At 30.6% G+C, this 24,773-nt stretch overlaps 2 protein-coding genes across 3 annotated transcripts; one reads left to right on the forward strand and one right to left on the reverse strand.

Annotated features, from left to right (window-relative positions):
* Positions 1 to 1,241: 1,241 nt before the first annotated feature.
* Positions 1,242 to 23,759, reverse strand: LOC129234128 (synaptophysin-like). Of its 2 annotated transcripts, none has more exons than XM_054868021.1 (6): positions 23,234 to 23,412; positions 16,672 to 16,737; positions 11,733 to 11,854; positions 9,621 to 9,819; positions 6,579 to 6,770; positions 1,242 to 5,091 (listed from the first exon to the last, which is right to left on the reverse strand). In XM_054868021.1, exons 1-6 carry the CDS (start codon positions 23,315 to 23,317, stop codon positions 4,951 to 4,953), a joined length of 804 nt encoding a protein of 267 aa, XP_054723996.1. In that variant the 5' UTR covers positions 23,318 to 23,412; the 3' UTR covers positions 1,242 to 4,950. The 2 variants fall into 2 exon arrangements, with proteins under 2 accessions (XP_054723996.1, XP_054723997.1); XM_054868022.1 differs by lacking the exon at positions 23,234 to 23,412 and adding an exon at positions 23,678 to 23,759 and having other exon boundaries at positions 1,248 to 5,091.
* A 200-nt stretch (positions 23,760 to 23,959) lies between these two features.
* LOC129224324 (60S ribosomal protein L31) lies at positions 23,960 to 24,530 on the forward strand. The gene has a single exon (XM_054858765.1). It carries the CDS (start codon positions 24,057 to 24,059, stop codon positions 24,429 to 24,431), a length of 375 nt encoding a protein of 124 aa, XP_054714740.1. The 5' UTR covers positions 23,960 to 24,056; the 3' UTR covers positions 24,432 to 24,530.
* Positions 24,531 to 24,773: the final 243 nt, after the last annotated feature.

Here is a 24,773-nt window from a genome sequence, read left to right on the forward strand (position 1 = left end):
GAACTGCATGTGTGTTCATGCGAATTTAAGATGATATATATCAATACACAAGTACTAAAGGTCAATTATCTTAAATATTTAGATCATAAAGGATCTTTTACAAAAAAAATGAGATTTTGTATAATTTTATTTTATCCACTGTAACAATTTGTAGGGTTAAAAAAAATCTGTTCAAATGTCGAAAGAAAAAAAAACTAAGAGCAGCTTCAATTGTTTAATACTACCATTTTTAAATTAAATTAATGAAATAAAATATATTCTGAAATGAAGCATTCAATTAAAAAAGCTCAATATCAGTTCAAAATTCAAATTTTTCTCAATGAATGAAAAATTTAAATTTTCATTTTTATCCATGTACTTAGAAACAAACTTAGATATACAAGAATTAAAATTCAAAAAAATGTCACCACTTTCTTGAAGATATTATAATTAATACTTTTTACTAGAATTAAATGAAACATTAATGAAAATCATTTTATTATAATTAGAGTTCCAATTTCATTTTTTTTTATTTATTATTTATTTTTAAGCAGATATTAATACCATACTATGGAGCTTCACTCCCCGTCTGCGGTATGTGACAATTAATGATTTTAATGATTTTAAGTGTGTCAGTACATACTCGCAGGACTGGATGACCAGTTATTCAATTTTTAGAGGGTTGAGGCAGGGGGAAATCGCTTTCCTTAGATATCCTGTATCAAACGGTACCACTAATGATCTGGTAGACAATGCCAGTCTAAAGGAGATAGGGTCACAGACACTTGTACAGGTTTTAATAGTATAGGTAAATATCGGTTTTCACATTCAGTATACAGTGCTAAAGAGAAAGAAGAAACAATACTATATAAAAGGTTAAAGAAGCAGCCCCATTAAGTTCTTGCAATAATATATTAATTTGTTCAATTTGGCCTTTTGCTATAAAATTTCCCCAAACGGATGCATGACAATATAAAATGGTTTTCAATTTTTACTTTATATACCATCCAATGAGTGATGTTGTGACAGCAGGTGTTAGATTGTGGGAATACCTACAAGATAGAGGATACTGTTTTTATAACAGACGGAAAATTCAAAATATGCTGCACTCTACTTTACCTTTTGCATAGCTTTAATTTAATCCTTTTGTAATGGTATTGATTATGCATAACATATGTGTGACACAATCTCACCCTGAAGTCTCTCCCTTCAATGATACTCCGACTGCTAAGTATAAAAATAAAAACACAACAATTTACTAATATGTTTATTTATAACTTTTACAACAGTTTCAACATTAATGAATGATTGGTAGACAATATTAAGGCTTTTCAAAACAAAATTATTGAATATAATAAGAAATAACTTGCATCATAAAGTTTACATTACTGCAATATATTATAAAACATTTTGATTTTGCAATTTGTTTCATATTTTAAGACATATATTAACAAAAATAAAGAGGAGAAACAACTTGATGTGAATTTTTGATTCATAGAAGTTTCTGAATGCATCAGTTTTTATCAGAAAGAGTGAAACAATCCTTAGTAAATATGACATATGAAGACGATTTTAAAAATAATTTCACAAAATAAACCATGGCAGTGTTCATTTGTTAGCAACAAATAATGAAATTAAAAAAAGCTGAAAAAGTATGGTTTCCTAATTACGAAACTAAATTATTTGAAGCTCTATTTTGTTGCCAACATACACAAAAATACATTCAAAACAATACTGTTTTACAAAGAAATTTAACGCTACACAGTTCTTTCATACAAACCACTGATTAAAAATAATTATATATTATTTTTACACACACATGATTCCAGTTCAAAACTATTACTTTATTGGTGTTTTTAAAGCCAATTTAATGGTTTTTAAGGTTGTGTCTGCAGTATAATTGTGAGAAAGTCTTCTGTTTGTCTTTTTTATGATGCAGTGATTTTAGAAAACTTAATACAATTTCAAGTAATAGCAAAGCAGATCACACATTGCAAAAATATATAAATTTGTAAAAGTATGCTTTAATACTGAAATACATTGGGAAAAAAGATGTTTTCTCAACTGTGAGTATAGACATGACATACAATATGGAACTGCAAAATCTTGATTTATTTAAAGTATAAAATTGATTTTTAAAACTTTTCTAATATCTAAAAGATAGTAACATATTTACCAAAACCTTAAGTCTGAGTATAGCTATCCTGCAATAAAATGAGAAGCGTCTGCAGAAATGTTTTACAATGTTTCTTTCAAATAAAAGATATCCATCCCTTTAAACTATTAGGACTTTTTGAAGCATTATAAAGGGGATCATGGAGATTTTGAAATTATGTAAAAAAAATAAGGTTTTTAATAAGATTCAGCAATTTAATTTTTTTGAAAAAGTTCTTTAAGGTCAGCTTTCTTGGCTCCACTTTCTGCAGATATAATAAAATGAACCAAAAATGATAGGGAAATTGAAAATGCTTAAGGTTAAAAGAAATTCAAAATCAAGTTAATATTTTTGCTTAATATGTTTCATGAGTTTCAGAACAAAAACTGGATTTTAGTACTGTTTTTATTGACATAAATAATAGTTTAATACATCAGAAAAAAACATTTTGGAATGGAAAAAAAAATCATGAAACATGAAAAACTGCAAGTTGATAGCATTATACATTATTAACAGCTTGAATAAAAATGTTTTATTACTTCAGGATGATGCCTAAATTAGTCAATACAAAATATTAACATTTAATGAAGGGATGGGAAAAAATTAAGCATTTTGAATTTTATAAAGGTATATTTAAATTTGTTGCCTAACATGGTTGAAAGTTGGGTCCAACGACAAAAAAAATAATAAATTAATATTGATTTATTTTATTTTTTGGTTAAAAGAAAATGCATGGGAATAACAAATATTCCCCTTAGTTTTTTACAGGCATGATAATGTCTATGCCCTAAACAAAAATGTGGAAAAAAGAATTTCAAAGTTATTAAAGGTAAACATAGATCAATCAAAGCCAAAACAATTTTAATGCAATTTACAAACCATAAAACAAATGCATCAAATGATTTAAGCTAACTGACACATACAATTATAGAAAAATAAATTATAGTAAGAACAAAAACATTTAGCTACCTAAATAAGAAACCAGTAATTTTTTTTCTAGAATGAATTTAAATATGTACATTAAAATAAAACATAATATATAGTACTAGATTACAGCTTTCAAAAATTAATCTTCAACATTATAAACTTAAATGTACAAAATCAACTTAAACTAGAAAGATCATAGTAAAGCCCCCCCCCCCCCCCTTCCCCCAACATTTCAGATTACTGTAGTAAAATTAATATCCTATTTGCTGATTAAAAATAACTTATTTGAAACTTTAAATTGTATATCAGTTCAAAGTTGACAATTTCAAACTCAAGAATCTTGTAAGCTAAAATTAAAGTAAAAATGCTTTATAGAAAACACATAGCTATTTGTTCGAAAATATTCATGATAAATCTTATTGCTCTACAGATACACAGTGATGATATGATAAGCAAATAATGTACAAGTTCGACACTCATAAAGAATTTCAAGCAAAAAATTCAGACTGTAATTTGCATACATGTATCAACATATTTCAAAAAATCAACAATCATTTTGTGAACTTTTATGTAATGTATATAATTTTATGAGCAATTAAGTTTTTATACAACCTCTAGGATAAAAATTGTGATGATGTGATATGTGCATGTGCTCCATATTCTACTCAATTGTATATGATTTAAGTACCGACACCAAAACACATTCAATAAAATATAACAATATTAAATATCACGAATGTGCATATTAAAATAAGACTAGTGAGAAACAAATAAAAGGTAATTTCATGTTAAATGTTATTGGGTTGAGAGAAACTAGTATAAAAGATTTGTACTGACAAAACAAATGAAAGATATATTGAATATACATAGTAAAATAGAATAATATAACATATTAAAAACATATAATTAAACAGAGTGTGAATTTGTGATACATGTATAATGGCACAAATTTAAACATATCACAAATTCATTTCACTGGGCTCCAAATTTAGCAGCATGTGACTATTTTTACTTTTAAATGATTTCTATAATGTAGAACAGTGAAAAAAAAATCATAGAACAGTAAGGATGTATTTAAAAAAAACGTAAATAAAATCTGTACTATATTTTAACATTTGGGCATTATAAGGGTCTTAATACTATCTTTATCAAATTTTGCGACTAGTTTCAAATCAATCATATGAGCATAGTTAAACATACAAATACAGACACGCACGCACATGAATACTTTCTCTTGTATATGTAGAGACAAATTGAACAAATTGTATACAGCTGCATTACCATGCAACAAAAGTAAGTTCCACAAATCTTGAAAAGCATGTATGTAATCTTCATTGCACATCAGCATATCAAATATTTATTGATCATATTATGGCTAAAGATTGGGTAATTTATTAAAGTTCATCAACAAAAAAGTTTTTTCTTTTTATTTATTTGTTATTGCAAATGCTAAAACATTTAATCGTGAAAATTTCAAAATGCTTTATAAAAATAATCACTTTTTCTTCCTCAATGCAAAATGAAAGTGGAAAAACTAAAATTTACCGAGTTGATTTTATAGAAGGAATTATCTATACAACTATAGAGCATAAATAATTCCTTTTTCTTTTCCTTTCTTTTTTATTATTTTTTTTTCTTTTTGAAAAAAGCATATTTAATTAAAGACTTTTTTTTTTTGCAATTTTGCAGCATGATAGTAAACAAGACATAGAAATAATGCCTTTTTAATTCTGGATCATCACAAAAAATAATCCAATTTAAAAAAGTAGTTAATCACATAAAACATTTAAATCAAATATGTGATCTTTTTTAGGCCATAGAATAAGTATGATTATTTCAGGAAGTGAATGCACATTAAATCAAAATTTTTTTAGTAGTGGAGCCACATTTCACACTTTTCCAATACCCTTGGGCATTTGTGCTTGATTAGGCTGCGGCTGAGGGGTTTCTTCTGATGAGAAGAATACTGTTTCTTTATATATGAACCATAAACTACATGACCATAACAAGAAGTTGGCAAAACCAGCAATCTGAAATGTAATGGATGATGCATTATAAATTTGTATTTTACTAATAGAAAAATTTGAATTACATCATGCAATAAAAGCATGAACATTATATTGTTCTACAAAAAATAGTATCAAGAGAATAAATTGTGCTGTAAGATACCAAAATAATTTGCAATAACATTTAAATAAAACATGTTTCCATAAAAATCAATAAATTAACATCTAGTGATGGATTAATTTTTTAGTTCCCGAACACATCATTAATGGAAGGGGCTCATCACAGGGAAAGTTAAAATATCTAAAGATAGGGAAAATCTTATAAAACGTTTTAAGATTTTTTTCACACACTTTTCTTTTTTTTGTTCGAAAGAACTTTTATTTTGAGAAATTATTCAGATGTGTAAAAAAGGGAAAACCAAGAAAAGTTTTGGTCTTGCCATAAAAAAGTTTCCATACCGTTTCTTTCTTTCTTTTTTTTTTTTTATGCTTCTTTTTAAAAGAAAAGGGATGTAAGTGGACCTTTTCAAGTTTTGAGTGAAAGGCGTTTAAAGATAACATCCTAGGTAGGCTTTAATTGAATATTTTTTCTAAATCATGATGTATAGCAGCAACTACCAGGGCCACTAGTACCATCTCTTGCCCCAAGACAAAGGAGAGGTTGACCTACCATGCGTATTTGTTATCTCCAAATTTTAAATTTTGCCACTTACATCCCTTTGCTTCTCACTGCCTCAAATGTCATCTACTATTATTTTTAACAGGTTTTCATTTTTTAGAAAGGGGGGGGGGGGAGCAGAAAATGAAAATTACCATCGCATTTCAGCTCAACAGGCTTTGTAATGTGTACAATTTAGGATACAATTACACAGGTAGTACAAGATAGTCATGAAAGTTTTCAACATAAATAGGTAAACAACATCCAAGTCAGTTCGCAATTTTTTTTTTTGTAATTATGCAACTTTTTAAAAAATTTAAGCATGTGCATTCTATATTGCTTAACCAAAAAACTATATTTTAGTAAAAATGTATTTGTCAGTAAAACATGTAATAAATGTATCTTTTTCAAGAATAAACTCAAAACCCAAAAATTTTGAACAAAAACCCAAGATCTTGGGGAAAACGACAGCTTTGTCAGCCCTGATAATACAACAATGTTTCCCAGTATGATATTAAATGCAGTTATTACTTTTTTTTTTCTCAAGATCTTAATTTTTACTTAACAGATAACTTCTAAAAACTATACACAAGAGCATTTACAAATGCAAAATAAATCACTACTTTACATAAAAGGAAAAAAAACATATTTTGTGAGTGCAGTGTGCATGAAAGATAGAAGCAAAACAATTTTCTAGAAGAAGAGATTAATGGAGTTCTATCACATCTGGTCAATTATCAATATGCAAACTTGATTTTACCTTGTTCTTAATTATCTGAAGGATTAAGAAAGATCATTAAATAAATCCCTCATTTTGGCAGTAGTTCAGAATGTGATACATTTTTTTACTTACTAATGATGCATTTAAAAGGCCATATGTTCCATCTTCAGTTGTCTCACACGCAACATCGGGAAGTTTGCAAATTCCCAAAAAATTAAACACTGTGTCTGGATGCAGATAAAACTTGAGATCAGCAACACCTTGTGCCCATGCACTAGATCCAGCTAACCAGAACACAGACAAAACTGCAGTAATTCCCATGTCCTGAAAAATAACGAAGTGCAAAATAAGAAACATAACAAAAAGTTTTAGCGTCAATATCTCAAATGTGTAAATACATTTCAGCATTAAACTTTGTACCCAAAATATAGCAAAATTAATTTTAATTTTCAAGAAAGATTTTACAAATATAATACGACTTTTTTCAACATGAAAAAAAAAGATCCTTTTTTATGAAGAACCGAAGATCTAAATTTTTAGCAAGCAACCAGGTGACTGTCAATAGCCACTTTCTATTGACTTTTCTCATACACTGGTGATAAAAAAATGAATCAAGGGTTCTGTTATCAGTGAGTGAAATGGAAAATACCAAGAGGGAACTTCAGATGGTGTTCAGACTGAAAATGAAGTACACAATGATAGGATAGGAATGACTGGGTCTGACAAATAAATAAAATTTTAAGTGATGTACTAATTGTTAGGTACAGTAAGTAACCCCTCGGGGGGGGGGGGGGGGGGGGGGGTTATATCACGCTTGTCGGGAGACAACAAAAAAGCACAATATGTCCAAAAATACGTTATAACCAAGGTCATAAAACTTAACTATTCAATTAACATATAAACTAATGACATGTGAACCTACAAAAAGCTTGGTTTATTACCAGAAATGACGATTTTCTTAATAAAAAGAAAAGAAAATTAGCTCATTAACTGTTCTTAAAAAAATAAAAATAATAATAATAATTCTAAATATTTCTATTGTTTTATCATAGATTACAAATCAAAAGTTGCTGCTTATATTGCAATGAATTTAGATGAATGGAAAACACACCATTTTTTTTCACAGATAAAAGAAAGAAGAGAAGATGATTTCTGAGAAATATAACATCTTTTTTGTGTGGTTTCAAAAGTAAAACAATTTTTTTTAAAAAGTGTATAATATTTTGGGAGACAAAGGAAAAGCTTGATATGTCTGAACAAGCAATGTAATGAGGCATGATAGAACAAGGAGTTACTACATTTGACTGCCAAAAAAAGCATTTAATCACCTGCTGGCAGAAGGAACGTGATTATTTCCAGGTCTTCACAGATTTTTTTTTTAATTTCTTATTTTTAAAGCACAAAAGTTGGCTTTTAATGCAAGTAACTTAAAAAATACTCTTTATCAATCAATGAATCCTTTTTTTCCTCCTGTGATCTTTTCACAGCAAAGCCATTTTCTGCTCTCTTTCAGAGTTGCAAAAGTGCTACATTCCTTACTTTACACGAAATTCATATAGCATAGGCATTCTATCCTATGTATGAGCACAGAGAATGTGATCCCCAAAGGAAAAGGAAGAAATAAATTTATTGAGAATTTAAGTAAAATAAGATTAAATACTCTTCCAGATAAATTTTGTTTACAGTACAAAGTTTTGTACTGATAAAAAAAAATCATTAAATATGTAGATTTTTTTTAACATAATTTTTAAAGAAATTATGATTCTGATCTAAAAAAGTTTTTTACACAACGTTAATACATTTCTACTTGTGTACCTCTTGTGATTCTGAGAAGTTTTGACGATTTCTAACATTGCACCTGGCACTAGGACAGCCAGAATTAATTTACTGGGAATTAAGAGGAAGGTTTCGTTATAGCAGTCTCTACATTGATATTAAGACTGGCAATATTCGTATGTTAAAACTGAGAGTTTTAGGGGTTGAACCTCAAAATCTCCCATGCTGCGCCCCTGACACCAGGTATTAGCAAGTATATTTGTAGTAACCCATGATTTGTAGTTACTCATCCATTATTATTTCCTTTAAACATTTAGTATTGGGGGCTAGTGTGCAACCACTTTTTCAATGACAAAACCCCAGTTTAAAAAATGCACAGAGTTTTTTCTTTCATAGATGCTAACCTGAGTTTTCGAAGTTAGCGCCCTCTGCATCACTTTAGCTAATGTTGTACCAATGAAAAAAAAAAAAACTTTGAGACAAGGCTTAAAATAAAGAAAAATAAGAGGCTGTCTATAAAGGATATTATATTTTCTTCAACATTTTTGACTCTCTTCCTTCCTTGATTACATGACATGCTATTTTTCAGAAACTTATTCTTAAAAAAAAGTGCATTTTTACAAAATGTGTGATGTCACACTTCTTGTAACCCCCTCCTCCTCAAAATCTGACATCATTTGTAGGCAGCCCCTTATGTATAAACCTTAAATAGTTTTTTTTTTTCTGTAACAAATGTTTGTTATCAGTGCAAGCCTTTATAAACACTCTACTGAGCACTTAATCACTTTGCATGAATGAGGAAATGTTTCAAGATCAATGTATGGGAGCAAAAGCAGATGAGAAGTGAAAGAACTGCATATTATTCTGTTCACACATTTTATGCATGTTCCTAGCAGAAAAAAGTTGAAATGCTTGGATAATTATGAAATTCTTTTGATATTTGGCTCTCAACTGAAGTTTTTCTGCAATCATTTCAGCTGTGCATCAGCAGTCATGTGATGATAAGGATGTTGTTGAAAATTATAAAATAAATTTTCAATTCTGCTTCTCTTCCTTTCTGAGCATGAATTTAGACTATTTCATATTTACGCAGGAAATTTTTTTTTATAAAACCATAAGTAAGCTTTATACAGCTTTTTTTTTTCTTTAAAAGGGCATTTAAAAATAAAAAAAAAAGCTTTGACATTATCCTCAAAAAAAAAAAAAAAAAAAGCTGGCATACTTTTATTAATTTTACAAAGATAATAATAATTATTATAACTATTTTGCACAAATTCATTTAATCAAATCTTTGTTGAGGATACAAAAACAAAATTCCATACTAAATTTTAAAATATTAACACATAGTATTTTATGTGACAGAAAACAACTACGACAGAGTTTAGCTCTAATACTTACAATAACTGGCAACTTGGGATTATTAGCATACATCTGATGGAAAAATATGTATACTACTAGAGTAAAAATTGTATACAAGAAGGCTAAAACACCAGTAGCAACATAAAATGCCGCTGAGCTCGTATAATCAAAGGGGAGTGTCAATTCTACATCTTTTTCGTTGCTTCCACAACTGTTAGGAATTTTCAGTACTGAATTCCTAAAAGGAAAAATGGAAAGATATTGAAGAAAATTTAAATATGAGCATTATAAAGTCAGATATATGAAGAAAAAGTTTCAAAAAATTAAACAAAAATAGTCTTTTTACATTATTTTTATACGGATAAAGAAACAACACATTTTCATGCCTTAGTCAATCCACAACCTTGCTATGAATCCTGGAACTAAAGGGTATTGAAGTTTTGATGGTACCTCTAAGTAGTAGCTTTTAGAAAAAAATTTAAGACACCTTGTTGCAAAAAATTAGGACAAAAATCAGGACACTTAACAGAAAAAGAAATATATACATCAAATTCTCTATTCAGTTGTTTGTTAAAACAAGGTTTTTTAACAAGGAATTGGGTTTGAGACTATAAGAAGCTACATTGTCTAAATATTTTGCAGAAAAGTTGACCAAGAAGAACCTCCAGACGTAAAATCTTAAGAGTCATGGAAAAAAATAGATCCAAAAATCTCTGTAGCGTCCAGAGCCAAAACGAGATCATGGCAGCCTAGTTGAAAACTTAGGAATCAGAGCAGTTTAAATTTTATAAGTTTTATGGGGTAAAAGATAACTGACAAGAGGTTTGACTCACCTTGGATCACGGCAGCTCTGGTGGCTTCCACATTAAAATAATTATAAGTTTTCCAGATTGTTACAAGAAAACAGATGGATGATAGAATTTATGAGTTTTGCAGCATAGAAATTAATTCAAATTGAGAAGGGAAAAAAAAGGAACTACCATATCTTGCAAAAGGAAACATGACCCAGCCAAATCCTACAAAAATACTATTACAGTACAGTTGAACCTTGTTATCACGTCAACCTTTGGACTGTCTACTAAGTGTATCATAGTTAGAGCCACGTCTTTACTGGAATAGTTTAAAAACAAAAAATGTTTTAATAAAATTGCATATTTAATTAATTAATTAATAGTTTGGTGTTATTAATTAGATTCAACAAACATAATTTTGAACTATAGATGGACAAGTTGAACTCCAAGAAAAAAAAATACATCATTTACTCTGTTATTTCACTTTAAAACTTTCCAAAAAGAGTTGGTTTACTTCTTAAATAACAATTTTAACAATCCTACTTTTTACAAAGTTAATTTTTAAGTGAAAATAATTTCTGCCAGCTAATCCAAACTTTCAAACATGAAAGAATGTTGTTTAATTTTTTCTATACATTGAAGGTTTTGTGTACTTCTTGTCAATCTAATAAAAGGCTTAATAATGTTCTCAATGTTATTTCTTTCTCTCATGAGAGAAGCTTGCAATGCCTAGCTACAGCTGAATGCTACAGCTATGGTTTTTGTTTCCTTTTACTGCTTCCTTAATCCAGTTTTAAAATCCATTTGCTTTGAATTCCTTCTTATTGTCCCTCATGTCAAAGGTTAAAATCTGTCACCTTCAGAACTTATGTACACGCCCCACCATTCAGGTGTCATGCATAGGGGGGGAAAAACACAGGTCTCTTATCGTTTCTCAGAAAATTCTACAATAAACTTTTTTTTAGATATTTTCACTATTTTACTGAAAATAATTCAATTGTAAAGAAAAATTTAATTCTGCCTAAGCAGTTCAAAGTTCTGTGGTAGCTGGAGTTAAACAATTTAACATTATCATGCAATCTGGAACCATTTAACATTAAAATTATATGCAATAGGTACCAGACATTGAATGAGTGACATGACATCTAGAGTGTTGTGTAATCCGGGTGTCACGATAACAAGGTTTGACTGAATTAGAGAAACAAAATATTCTTACCAGATTCTTACGTAATCCTGCAAAGGTATGCATAGATGGAAAAAAAAAGAAGTGTTTCTTAAAAATAGCAGTTTAATTACAATAAAATATGTGCAAGAGGTTAGAAAAATATATTTTTAAAATATTCAGGTATAATAAACTTACGAAAATGGATAACCCAGTTCATATTCGAATTCTTCCTTTTCACCAGGTGGTGGGCAGGTAATGGAAAATTTACATATTGTGTCAAAATCAACAGTCGTTGCAAACGCTATAATAGCCATAACCTATAAAAATAAAATCCAAAATTAAGAGTCTAAAAGATAAAAGAAAATAGTGTATTTTAGTAATAATTTCATTATATAATGGATTTGATACAATACTATATTTAACAAGGCTTTTCACTAGAATGTTTATTATACTATCTTATGCAATGAAATTTATTTATCCCATATGTATCATCGATCCTATCAGTAATTTTACTGCTTACTTTATTTTCTTTTATTCTATTCTCAACTCCAGTTTTAAAGTTTTTTTCACAAAATGCAGATGTGAGTTTTAACACATTTGGAAGAGCTTGAAAAAGGAAAATGTACAACGTATTTTGCAGTAAGTTACCGTCCTAAGCCAAGGAATAAGGCAGAAATACATAAAATACACTGCCAGCTCAGTCATTCCATCTGATGACTGCAATTTCGTGCTTTTTAGCACTTATCAACCCTGAATAGGAAGTAACTAAGCTGGAGGCCGAAAACCTTTTTCAGGAGCCAAGAGAGCCAAACAAACTGGTAGCTAATGCAGAATTAGCACACCAGACTAGTGACAGCAGCAAAGGTGCGGTTCAACTCAAAGATTGAAGGCCAAGCTAGATATTTTGCAGTAAGTTACCGCCCAAAGCTAGGTCTAAAGCAGAAATACAGGCTTGGATCCTTTAAGAGGTTTTCTGCCTCCAGCTTAGTTATTTCCCATTCCAGGTTGATGAGTGTTAAAACGCACGAAACTGCAGTCCTCGGATGGAATGACTGAGCTGGCCGTGTATTTTATGTATACAATGTATATTTCATTAAAACTTAATTTCTACTACCATTATTTTCGCTGGAAAAATAACTCATTAAACTATCTTTTATTTATTTATTTTTGCATCATTTTTCAGCTATTTATTCATCTTAATTTGAGAGCAAAAAATGTCTAAAAGGTGCTCACTAAAAGGTCTAGGGCCCAAGAAACCAAAAAGATTTTCAAAATATTAATAAAAAGTAAATTTAGTAAAAACAGGAGGAAAAATAAAAATTCTACACATATTATTCAAGAACATCAGCAAATCTTACTAGAAATAGATATAAATGTTCTATAGATTATTATAAAATTATTGGATATTTAAAGAATTCAGAATTGTAACAGATGGCTCAAGCATTAGATATCATTGTTTCAGACTGCTGTATCAGCCAAATAAATGCATGCAAGTTGAAATTTTCCAAGTCAATTGTGTTGCATACAAGTGTTGCAAAAAATTGCAAAAAATTGTTTTGGACTTCTTGTCCTTCCGTTACCCTTAACAAATACATAATTTATATGCTTAAAATAATCATTTTTTAAAACTAGAGGTGGAATTGTAATGACTGAACACTTTTGTATGAGCTCTAATTTTTATAGAATTTTTCCCTTTTATAGTTTAGCTGAACTTTTGGGAAGAACATGATAGCGAGAAAATCATGTTGCAAAAAATGTCCTTCCGTTAGTTTTTTAAATTTGATTAAAAAAAGTTACTAACAAAACATTCTCGGCTTTTGACTTTTTTAGCAACTTACTATGAAGTGTATAAAAGTTTATGCATCAGTTTTTTGCAAAAAATATGTATTTTGATATGTTCAGACAGAAATGCATCGATTTTTTTTTTTTTTTTTGTAAAACTGTCCTTCCGTTGCCGCTGGAATTCACCATATATATGTTTGAAAAAAAAAAGAATGACTCCAATAATTTGGAAAGTGTCGAGGTGGAGATGTTTGTTTAACATTAGAGTGGTTAGATTTTTTAAAACTTTATTTAACCAGCTTTTTTATACGTTTTATGAAGAAAAACTAACCGAATATGATTATGTTTCTCCACTGTACACTGACTCATGGCATGACGCCTAAGATTACTATGAAACAGATGACGCGGTGTAGAAGGCACACTAAGAGGTGATGGCAGTCAACAGGATTTTATTTTTTTAGTGTTTGGAGGGGGGCCCGCAAGTCACTATTTTGCCTAGGGGCCCGGGTTGAGTTCTTAGCGACTCTGATGGTTTCTCTTGCCTCTGCTGAGTGCAGAAAAAAAGTCTATGTGTCACAGGAGAGAGCATATTAAAATGTTTGTTTTGACATAATTTTTAGCATTCTTTGATTGTGAATCTATATATTCCTAGCAACATTATCAAAAATAAAAACTAAAATATTTACTTCCAAAATTATGACAGGTTTCTGAAATTTTTTAAGTAAATAATACAAACATTTTACCTTCATTTAAAAAAGGAAATGTTGAAGAATCTGAATTTTTTTGGGCTTTTTTTTTTTTTTTTTGACAAGTGCAAAGATTATATATGCATCATGCCCTCACCCTTAAAGGGCAAGAGTAATCCTGAAATGGTTATAATTTGTCATTTTGTCCGGGGGGGCACACCTTGGGGTGAGGACGAGGGCTCATGACGTAGACTATGCCATTGAAAGTTTTAGGATGGGGATGACTTAAGGGGTATTTTTCTCATTTTTTGGGGTGCTCGTCTCTGTGATATTTAGCTGGGGGGGGGTGCATCCTGGAACTCGGTGGGGTAGGCACCCCTGACTTCATCATACTAACTAAAGTATGTCACGATTAATGCTGTGCTGGCGCAAAAAGCAGCCATGAATTTTTGAAAAGTAAAATCGAGTATTTACTGAAACTCGGTACATACTAGTTTTGCTCGTTGTTTTATCTAGTATTGTTTTTAATCTTTTGATAATTCAGGATCAAGTAATCACAGAAATAACAGATAATAATTAATACTTGCATTGATTGTGTTCAAAATTTGACAAATTGTGTTTAGCTTTTCTCCCTATCTTTTTGTGTGGCAATCCGACTCTATTCTGTTCTTTTTGGAGGCATACCATAAATATATTTTCTGCTTACTATTAGACTTACTATTAGACTAAAATGTAGCCATATACTTTTAAACTTTTGTTTGATTAACATACAATTTTAAAGACAAAGATGATTTTTTACTCTCCAAATTAGGGAGCCCTATTCAATTTGCCGAATTAGAAATTCTGCACAGAATACACACACACACATAGGGATTGCAATACCGGACCAAAATTGTAATACCGGTATTTGTTTTTTTTTTAACGTGATGCCGGAATACCAGTATTAGAAATTTCCCAAAAAAGAAAACATTCAAAAGACATAACATTTTGTTGCTATACTTTATTACTTTGTGCAAAAAGTGCATTATTTACTTGTTGTGAACAAATTAAGATGAAGGAACAAATATCATGATAAAAAATCAATAATATCAAGAAAAATAATTGTCAGTAAGCTTGGAACTCATTTTAATGAAAACAATTCCTGTAATTAAAAATATTCTTTCTGCATTCACACAGACCGGTGCTACTGTTAATAATGCACAATCTCCTGCAGTTGCCTGGAAGTAATTCCTCTTCAATTAATTAGGTCATTAACTTGTTGGTTTTTAAAAAATCATTTTTGTGAGTGTGGGTGCTTCTTTCGTATTTTGGGTAGTTTTTTTATCATTATTATCTACAGTTAATTGTAACTGTTCCTCGAGCGACAGTTCGTTTCTTCAACGATTTTCTCTCAGTCAGAATACAATTTTGTTTACCTTTTATCAACCCTTTGGTTTAAAAAATACATTGTATATGATCTTGTTTGATTTTCTTTTTTTGAAATTCTTTACAATTATGTAAATGTAAGAAAATATGTTTCAACTGATTATACCTAACCTCTTTACAAATGTTCAAGGCATTGTAAGTATTATCTTGCTAGGTATAAACATGAATAATGAGACTGAACAACATGCTAATATCGGCGAGAACACACTACTTTTTGTTATACAAACAAAAAAACTTTTTTTTTTCAAAATTCAGTAAATTTGGGACAAATATTTTTATGAATTACCATAAAGAATTACTGCAATTGAATGTTGGAATAAATTGTTCCTAGCACAAACACATTCGTAATTACACTTAAAATTAATTTTTGCAAGAGGGCAATCCAAGGAAATGGAGAAAATAAAAACGTTCACATAAACTCATGAAAGTGCGATTCATTACAGCATCTGGTGATAAAAATATCGTTTTGAAATCTTTTAGCTACTTTTATTCATTGATATTTTATACATTCCTACTTTTAAAGTCAAGTTTTTACTTCAATAGTCGGATTTTGGAGTACTTTGACACTGTCTCATCGAAAAAGAAATTTAGGTTTAAATTAGCAGTAGATATCTATGTAGTTAAATTAAACACTCTTTTTATCAAAAGCCAGTTATTTTTAGCTAATACCGAAAATACCGGTATTCTACCCCAGCAAATATCGGTATTACGAAATTGCTCCAAATACCAGTATTCGGTACACCGTTATTGCAATACCTACACACAGAGTAAATTTTTCTCTTGGCTTCATCGGCAGTTGACAGGAATACTCTTTTATACCCTTGAAGGCTATAGTGAAGAGAATACTATAAAAGAATATAGGGATAAAAGACAACACTATTCTTCTTAAAATGTACATTTAAAACAAAAATTAAAACAAAATGTATAAACGCTTCATATATCCGAACGTTAAAAAATTTCTTTAAATGCACGACAAATTAAGACAAAAACACTTAGGGCGTTTCTTCTGTGCCTCTACCCAGCAGTTGCTCCCTTACTGCCATCTGATCTGGCAGCGTCTTTACATTATAGTATAGCACAGCTTGGGTTATATTTCCCCCTCCCCTTCATATATTTAGCTCTACATCTAGTATTTCAAACGCCTTGCCGGATTGCATGGCGGGCAGTTAAATTATTTTCACTCCTACTTAGCCAGGTTATTATTCTATATATTAATTAGAAACACTGTACTTTATACTTACACACTGGATTATCCTTATGAACCCTCTCGGTTCTTTTATGACTCTTATGCTTAGGTCCATGACTGTCTGAAAAAAAAAAAAATTAACAAAACTATTCAACTGGAAAAGATTAACAAAGACACTTTATAAAACAGTTTTTATTTGAATAAAGAGTATTAAATGGATCGAGAATGAAATAATTAATTTTTAGCAGTAAAAGAAAAAAGACATTACTTTTTCATAAACAATATTCATGGAATATGAATCAGCAATAATATTGGTTGCTGCTGGTGATCTTAATTTATTACTCTTTTTGGAGCTATCTTAGAAAAGAAATGAATAATATCCAAATCTATGTCAATGCCAGATTTTTCCACCAGATGGAAATCTTGAGAGTGCAGCCCTTACCCGTGTTCCTCCAAATTTTCATATCAAGTTACAACGGAACCCCCCCCCCCCCCCCACACACACACAGAATGAGGTGAATTTGCTGCCCTGCTGGAATTTTCATTCAGCGCAAGGTCCTCATCATGCTCCCCCCTAAATACGATGCTGATTCATGTTCTTTTAGCAATTATGAAAAAAATCAAATTCATACATGGGTCATTCCGCGGAAAATGAGAATAAATGCTGTGTCTGACATGTCACAGATTCAATGAAATTTTTTTTTTTAGGTAAACCATGCATATCTATGAGGGAATGCAAAGTATGGAAGTTTGAAAACTGTTTGTTATTGAATTTAGAAGTTGATGCTTATGCTAAGTCTAAATTTTCAGAGTTCATGGCAGCCAGTTTGTGACTCAATAACTCCGTAAGTTATAAACGTACACTTAAAAAATAAATATTACTACATTCTATAAACATATCTGTATTAGGAAAGAGCAAAGTAAAATTTATTCAAAGCTTGTTTTAAATCTCAGATAGTAACAAAGACTGAAAACTTGCCACTTTACTTCAGATTTCAGATCACTCTTCTAAGTATTTTAATGAAAAAAAAAAAAAACAGTAAAAATGATTCAGATTAAAAAACTATCTTTAACTAACAATCTGCTCTAATTTAGTAATTGTCTTTGAATTCCTTGATGACAAAATCATACTTTAAAAAACCAAAAATTTCCAAAATTTTCAATTGTTACTGTATTTCAGATGTTTGTTTGAACTTGAGGAATTGCTCTTAATTTACACAATTGTTTTTTACGTAACATACTGAAGTGTCTTAGATAATACTAAATTTTAATCATTGGAACCAGAGTATTTTTGTTACTAGAGTAACTTGAACTAATAAAATTTCATTAGTTACAGCTTTTATTGTAAGTTTAGCAAGACTTGACCATTTCTTTCGTGTTTCATTTTCTCAAAAGTATGTATATGAAGTACTTGATGAAATGTTTTCCATACGTGATGTAGGAAAAAATAACTCTAAAGTTTCTAGAAAACCTATCATGTCAGCATGACTTATGGAACATACTGAGTTTAAAGATTAAGGCAGAGGACCATTTTGTCTTAATTCTCAATAGCATTTGAGATTGGGCTATGAGTTTTAGGAAATTTGTTTTATCCATGAATGAGTATATTTGACAAAATAGGGAATATTTCAATTCGATAGACTCTTGGCGACGTTGCCAAATTTTGGCGATAAACAATTTTTCAGTTGCAACCCTGCTCCTCCAGATTCCCAACGGCAACCCTACTCAACTCCTCCGCGAGCTGTTTTGGCGATAACCGATTTTCCGATGGCATCCCTGCTCCGCTCTGCTCCTCGGAATTCTGACCGGCAACCTTACTCACCCTCTCCGAACCGGTCTGCCGGGGGTTTCCGCCCCCCTTATCCCACCTCGAAAATCGCTCCACGTTGAAGCATCGCTTCCACGTGGTATTTTTTTTAAAATCATTAATGTATTTTATTAATTATTTTATTTCAATGTATGGGATCACAAGATCCCCATTATACCTATGGATCTCCTGGAAGCTGTGAGTATCACTTTTTGGTGTTTCATTTATTTCATTCTGTATGTAATTTTTCTCATAAAACAGCTGGTTAATAAATAGTGTTTCATGTTACATGACCCCCTTGTTTTGTATAATTTTCTAAAAATAATGAATTTGATAAAGGCTAATATTTGATTGAATTCTAAATTTATGCTTTTAAGTCGTTTTTTATTTTTTTGCGGCTCAGATGCTATTGGATTATTCCGCACATGGGGAACAGTAATTTTGTAACCATGCCGTTTTATATTTTTAATATTGTAATTTTATATATATATATATATTTTTTTTTTTTTTTCTTTTTTTCAACTGTTGCTCAATTTTTTGGCCTCAAAGCCTATACGTTATTACTTTCCTTCTGCCGATGAAAAAGAGGGAATATTTTTTTACTAACCTAGTGTTGTTAAAAATGGTGTTTTTGAATGCTTATTTTTTCATTAATTACCCCGCTTTGATGGGTTGATTAATTGTTTTATTGCCTTTTTTGTCGTGTTTTTTAGTATTTTTTTCCTCTAGTTTTAGTAGCTTTTTAAATATATTTTCGAGGGTTTATTTGTTTATAATAAGTGTTTTTGATGACTAAATGATTCAAATAATTACTCTGTTCTGATGTGTTAATTAATTGCTTTGCTGCCGTTTTATCGTGTTTTGTAGAATTTATTTATCTAGTTTTAGTAGTATTTTAATGTATTTTTGAGGGTTTATTTATTCAGATTTGTTTATAATTAGTGTTTTTGAGGGTTAAATTATTCGAATTTATTGCTCTGATGTGATTATTTATTCAGATTTGTTTATAATTAGTGTTTTTGAGTATTAAATTATTCGAATTTATTACTCTGATGCGTTAATTTGTTTTAATGCCGATTTTTTAAATTTATCCAGTTTTAGTAGTTTTGATGTACTTTTGAGGGTTTGTTTATTTAGATTTGTTTATAAATTAGTGTTTTTGAGAGTTAAATTATTCAAATTAATTGCTCTGTTCCAATGGGTTTTTTTTTTTTTTTTTTTTTTTTTTTGAGTATTGTTCTAGTTTGATAGTATTTTAATGTAATTTTGAGTTTTCTTAGTTGATAATTAGTGTTTTTGAGCATTGAAGTATTTTTTAAATTAGTTACTGTTTACTTTTTTTATTCTGTTTCAAAAACACTATTTCATTCGTTTTTCAGTTGGTTAGTAAAAAATATATATACTTTTTCCCTTTTTTCTCATCGGCAGAACGAAAATAATAGCATCTAGGCTTTGGCGCCAAAAAATTTGGCGACAGTTTAAAAAGTCGCCAAGAGTCTACCATATCGCAATTTTCCCACAAAATACACTCATTTATTTCAACCGCTCTGCTGCGACATTCTTTGAACTATTTTAGTTATAACTTTTCTTTCCAGAATAAAAATTGTCAGTCAAACCACATTTGCCACAATAAATCTAATTTTCAATGGAAAGCAGCTGACTTTTTCTACTATCAATGACAAAAGAGTTTATTATGGCATTGATAAAACTATTAAACTATTATCCGTCAAAACAAGTATGCATCCTACATACAATAATTCACTTAGAACTGCAAGATATTTTCTTCTGCCTGCTACAATCACAAATAGTTTTTTTTTTTTTTTTTTTTTTGTCTCATCAGTGAAACTTGTCAATCTTTTCAATCAATTTATTGAAGTACCCATAGCTGTCTTGGAGACATGCAATTATCACCGTTTTATCTCAATTAACAATTGAACACCTAAATTCCTCGTCTCACATTCATCTCAATCATCAGTGAAAGGAGCATATGTTTGAAGAGAAAGAGTTTAGAAATCAGGCCTAAATCCAACATCAATAATTTCATTTGTTTATTACATATATAGAGCAACTATTTGTGGCTAGGTAATATTTTTCCACACATTGATTTCATGCATAAATATCTTTTTAGTACATTTTTTCAAAATTGTAAACATTGGATATACTTGCTTTTGCATCATTTAGTCGTTTATCTAGTTCTTTGAATTCTTGTAATATCACATAAAACACAAAGAAAATGCTATTTTTCTGAATTTTATTTTAAGTTTGGAAATCAAAAACCAATTTCGAGTTTCTTCAAGCAAATAGTAGAAACACAGCTCTATATTCCTGCAAAATTTTAAAGTTGTCTGAATTTTCCCTCATTTGAATTTTTGTGTCTATATGAAGGGGAAAATCATCATTTAACAAAATGTCACTAAGTTTAAAACCGATTTTGAAGACAAAGGAGTTAAAATACAACTTCAAAAAGCAAGGCATTTCTTTTATGATACTTAGCATATTATTGGGTATTAATTTCAGCAAGGCTAATACATTCCTTAAAGATTGAGATTAAAAAATAAAATACTTAATTATGAGAAAACTGAAATATTTTCAGTTTTTGAAACTCGGTTAAAAGTTAACTATAATAACTTAATAATTTTACTGATATATCAGATGAATTGCTGTACTCCATAAATTACAACAACATATAACTTTTAGTTTTCACTAGCTTTCACCCGCAGTTTCGCTCACGTTGATGTAGTTTTTTTCAATTGATTCAATGGTCAAACATAGGGAGAGGTCAAACGATGAGGCATTTATGAGAATGCTGTTCAATTTGACCAATTTTCAATTGCAGGTAACTGGTTAAATAAAAAATATTTACCAAAATATTTTATATATTTTTATATAGGCATAAAAGGAACCTGTATACCTCATTTTATAAAAATCTGTTACCATGCAGCCACCACGTTTTAGTGAATTTTGTTCATTTTTGTATAGAATGACCCACATTCAAATCAGGGCTTTCCGGAACCTACTTACTTACCCTTATTGAAAGTACTTTCGTTCTATTTTCTCCTTTTATATTTCTTTCTGAACTATTTTATCCCATAACATTTTGAGAGGTGATTGAGCATTGATGTGTGACGATTGCCAAAAAGCACCTTGGAAACAGCGGAGATGACCTTCAGAGAGTGGCGCGCGTGACCAACGCAGGACCCCTGGTGCGCTTGACCCCGAATGTCGCCCCTCGGTCTGGGTGTTGAATGGAGCAGTGGACACAAGTCTGGCCTTTGGCAGTTTTGCCTCCTTTCAATAGGGACTCCAGCGCGGTACTTTGTGTCTGGTTTTTGGCGGGATGCAGACCAAGTGGAGCCAACATGGTAGCAAATGGGAATTGCTCCCTGTACCAGGAGTCGATCGCCACGCCATCACTCATCCAATGAAATTAAAATTCTGGACAAGACACGCCCCTTTATGAGAAGGCGAGAAGGAAAAAAACTTAAGATTTGGGGACTTGGAAAAAAGATCTCGGAGAGATCGGACGCGTCCGAAGGGGAAGAGCTCACGCGAGCTGGACTTTGATAATGTGTGACTGGCGCCTTGGAGATAGACCTCGTCATGTGTACCATGAACATTGCTGTTTATATCTGTAAATAGTTATTTTAACCAAGAGAAGTACTCCAAACCGAAATGGTGTACAAGTATATTTTTATAAATAAAAAATTTGCAGTAAAAAGACTGAGTCAGTGACAAATAGTTCGCCGTCGGATCCCATGCTACCAGGTGAACCCCCAAAATTCGTCACAGGTGCAGCTCAGAGTCAGCATTTTTGAAAATCTTCTATTTTCTGTTTGTTTTCCTTCTTTTTTATTTCAGGGGTTAATCCTATGTCTACTATGTATACTCATACAGTGAAGCACGTTTATACGTTTTTTAAATCGGTCCCTGCAAAGTCTAATACACATTAACCTAGACCTATTATACGTTTTTTCATTTGCACGCTTTTTTTATACAGTCCCTTTAAAAATGTATAAACGGTGCTTCACTGTATTAAAATTCATTGCACAAACTAAAAAGACAATTTGCTCAAATGGAACAACTTTTAAGTCTCACTGTTTAATTATGAAACAACATACATTCCCAAGGCTAAAGGTGAAATTAGATAAATCTTAAGCCAGATAAGTAGTAATTCACCATGAGCAATATAGCTTAAAACTAATTGAGATTACATTCTAAAATATAGACTTGAATTAGATATTTATTTTTATGGTTAAATATGTATTGCACATTACATGAAAATTCCTAAAAATCCTGGCAAACATATGGTAATTTCTCAAAATTTACATCTTAAAACATTTAAACAAAACAAACTTGAAAAAAGAAACCAAAAGATATGCACCTACTATCAATAATTTGTTCTTTCAAATTGTCACGAAGATTTTATAAGCATTAGGACATTACAAGAACCATTAACACAAGAAATACCAGAATCAGTTACACACACAATTCAATTCAAAAATTCTTCTATTTCCAAATGCAGTAAGTAGTCAAATGAAATAAAGAAAACAAAAATGTCATGTCTGAATGAATGCGATACTAAGTTGTACATTTTTTTTTTTTCAATGTTAATGACACATTTCTGCTCTGACTGTTAAACAATAATAAACATGTAGCACAGTAAATTAGGAAAACGTATCAAAAAAGTTTCAACTTTTTACTGAGCGATTCCAGAAATTTTAAATCATCCATTGTATGACTGTTTAGGAACAAGGAACAATAAGTGAAAAACAACCTCAACCCTTGAACGATAGCATTAAGCAAATCTTACTTTCAAATTCAAACCAGTTTTGAGAGAATATCTATCAATTCCAATTCGTACTACATCAAGTTCTTTAGAAACTTCGATTACCATAGCAGAAAGCAAAATGTTGATAATAAAAACATTTGAAAATAAAAGTTACTAAAGAAAAATTCAGTAGGTCGCGTACACCATGAACAAACACTTCAGGAGGAAGAAGGACAAAAAAAATTTTGGGCTCAAAGAGATGTTCGTCCTTACTCTATTTCTATTTGTGACTGCGCAATCCCAAAAATAAAGATCCAGACCCAGCGCTCAGTCGGCAAATGTTTCATCTCATCCCCCCTTTTATGTTAAAAATTTATTAACAAATTCTGAAGCAAATATAAACAAACAAAAATATAACGTTCTTCGGACATAACAGGGAAGTAATTGTCCCCCTAGAAAATCCATAAAATTTAAATCTTTATTTACCTGTCGCACAAAAGTTTATTTTCATAAAAACAACCCACAACCACACCTCCTTCTCATCTCATTTTAACTCTTTTTTTTTTCTGATTAGTAGCGCCCTCTATTAGTTTAATTTATTTTATTTTAAAAATTCATAACTAAGCATTTTCACCTGCAGCAAGAAAATCAGAAGAAAAAAAAAAGAAAAGAAATTAATTTTTGAGTCCTTTTGACCGAGTTTTTCTTTTTAGTGGTATTAATTGAAACTGAAACTACTTTTATTCAATGAAAAGCTTTATACAGCTCAACTTTACTTCTACCATCTCCGCCGTCCGCCATTTTGTGATCACGTTGCGTGGATCCTGGCCGTAAGCTGTTTTAATTAATTAATAAATATTTCACTATGGTGAAGCCAAAAAGTGAAAAAAAGGGTAAATCTGCCCTGAGTGAAGTTGTCACTCGAGAATATACGATTCATCTCCACAAGCGGCTTCATGGTGTTGGTTTTAAAAAGCGGGCCCCAAGAGCCATCAAAGAAATCCGCAAATTTGCCGAAAAGCAGATGGGAACTCCTGATGTTCGAGTGGATACCCGACTCAACAAATTCATATGGTCCAAAGGTGTGAGGAATGTTCCATACAGAGTGAGAGTTCAGTTATCCAGAAGAAGAAATGAAGACGAGGATTCAGTACACAAATTGTACACCTTGGTTACACACGTGCCTGTTACAACTTTCAAGGGATTGCAAACAGAGAATGTCGATGTAAGCGAAAGTTGAACTTTTTCTACATTGTTAAAATGAGATTACCTGGACTAAAAATCGGACGATGGATATGTAAATTATGTGAAATGTAATAAAAAGATTTCCCAGGTAAAATGTTTTCTAATGCTGTGTTTCATAATTCAATGTTTTCAAAAAAGGAAGGTGCGAGTTGGAATTTTACAACGCTGGTTTTAACATTTTATGAAGGAAGAGGCAGGGCTCATAGTCCTCCTATATCTCCTATATTTTCACAATTTGTCAGATATTCTCCTATAATTCCTTTATTTTCTCACTAACTCCTATATTTTCTTCATTTGGTGTTTAATTCTACCCAAAAATGCGAAAACTTTTGATCAA

Source organism: Uloborus diversus, chromosome 1, assembly GCF_026930045.1.
Source record: "Uloborus diversus isolate 005 chromosome 1, Udiv.v.3.1, whole genome shotgun sequence".
Classification (NCBI taxonomy): domain Eukaryota; kingdom Metazoa; phylum Arthropoda; class Arachnida; order Araneae; family Uloboridae; genus Uloborus; species Uloborus diversus.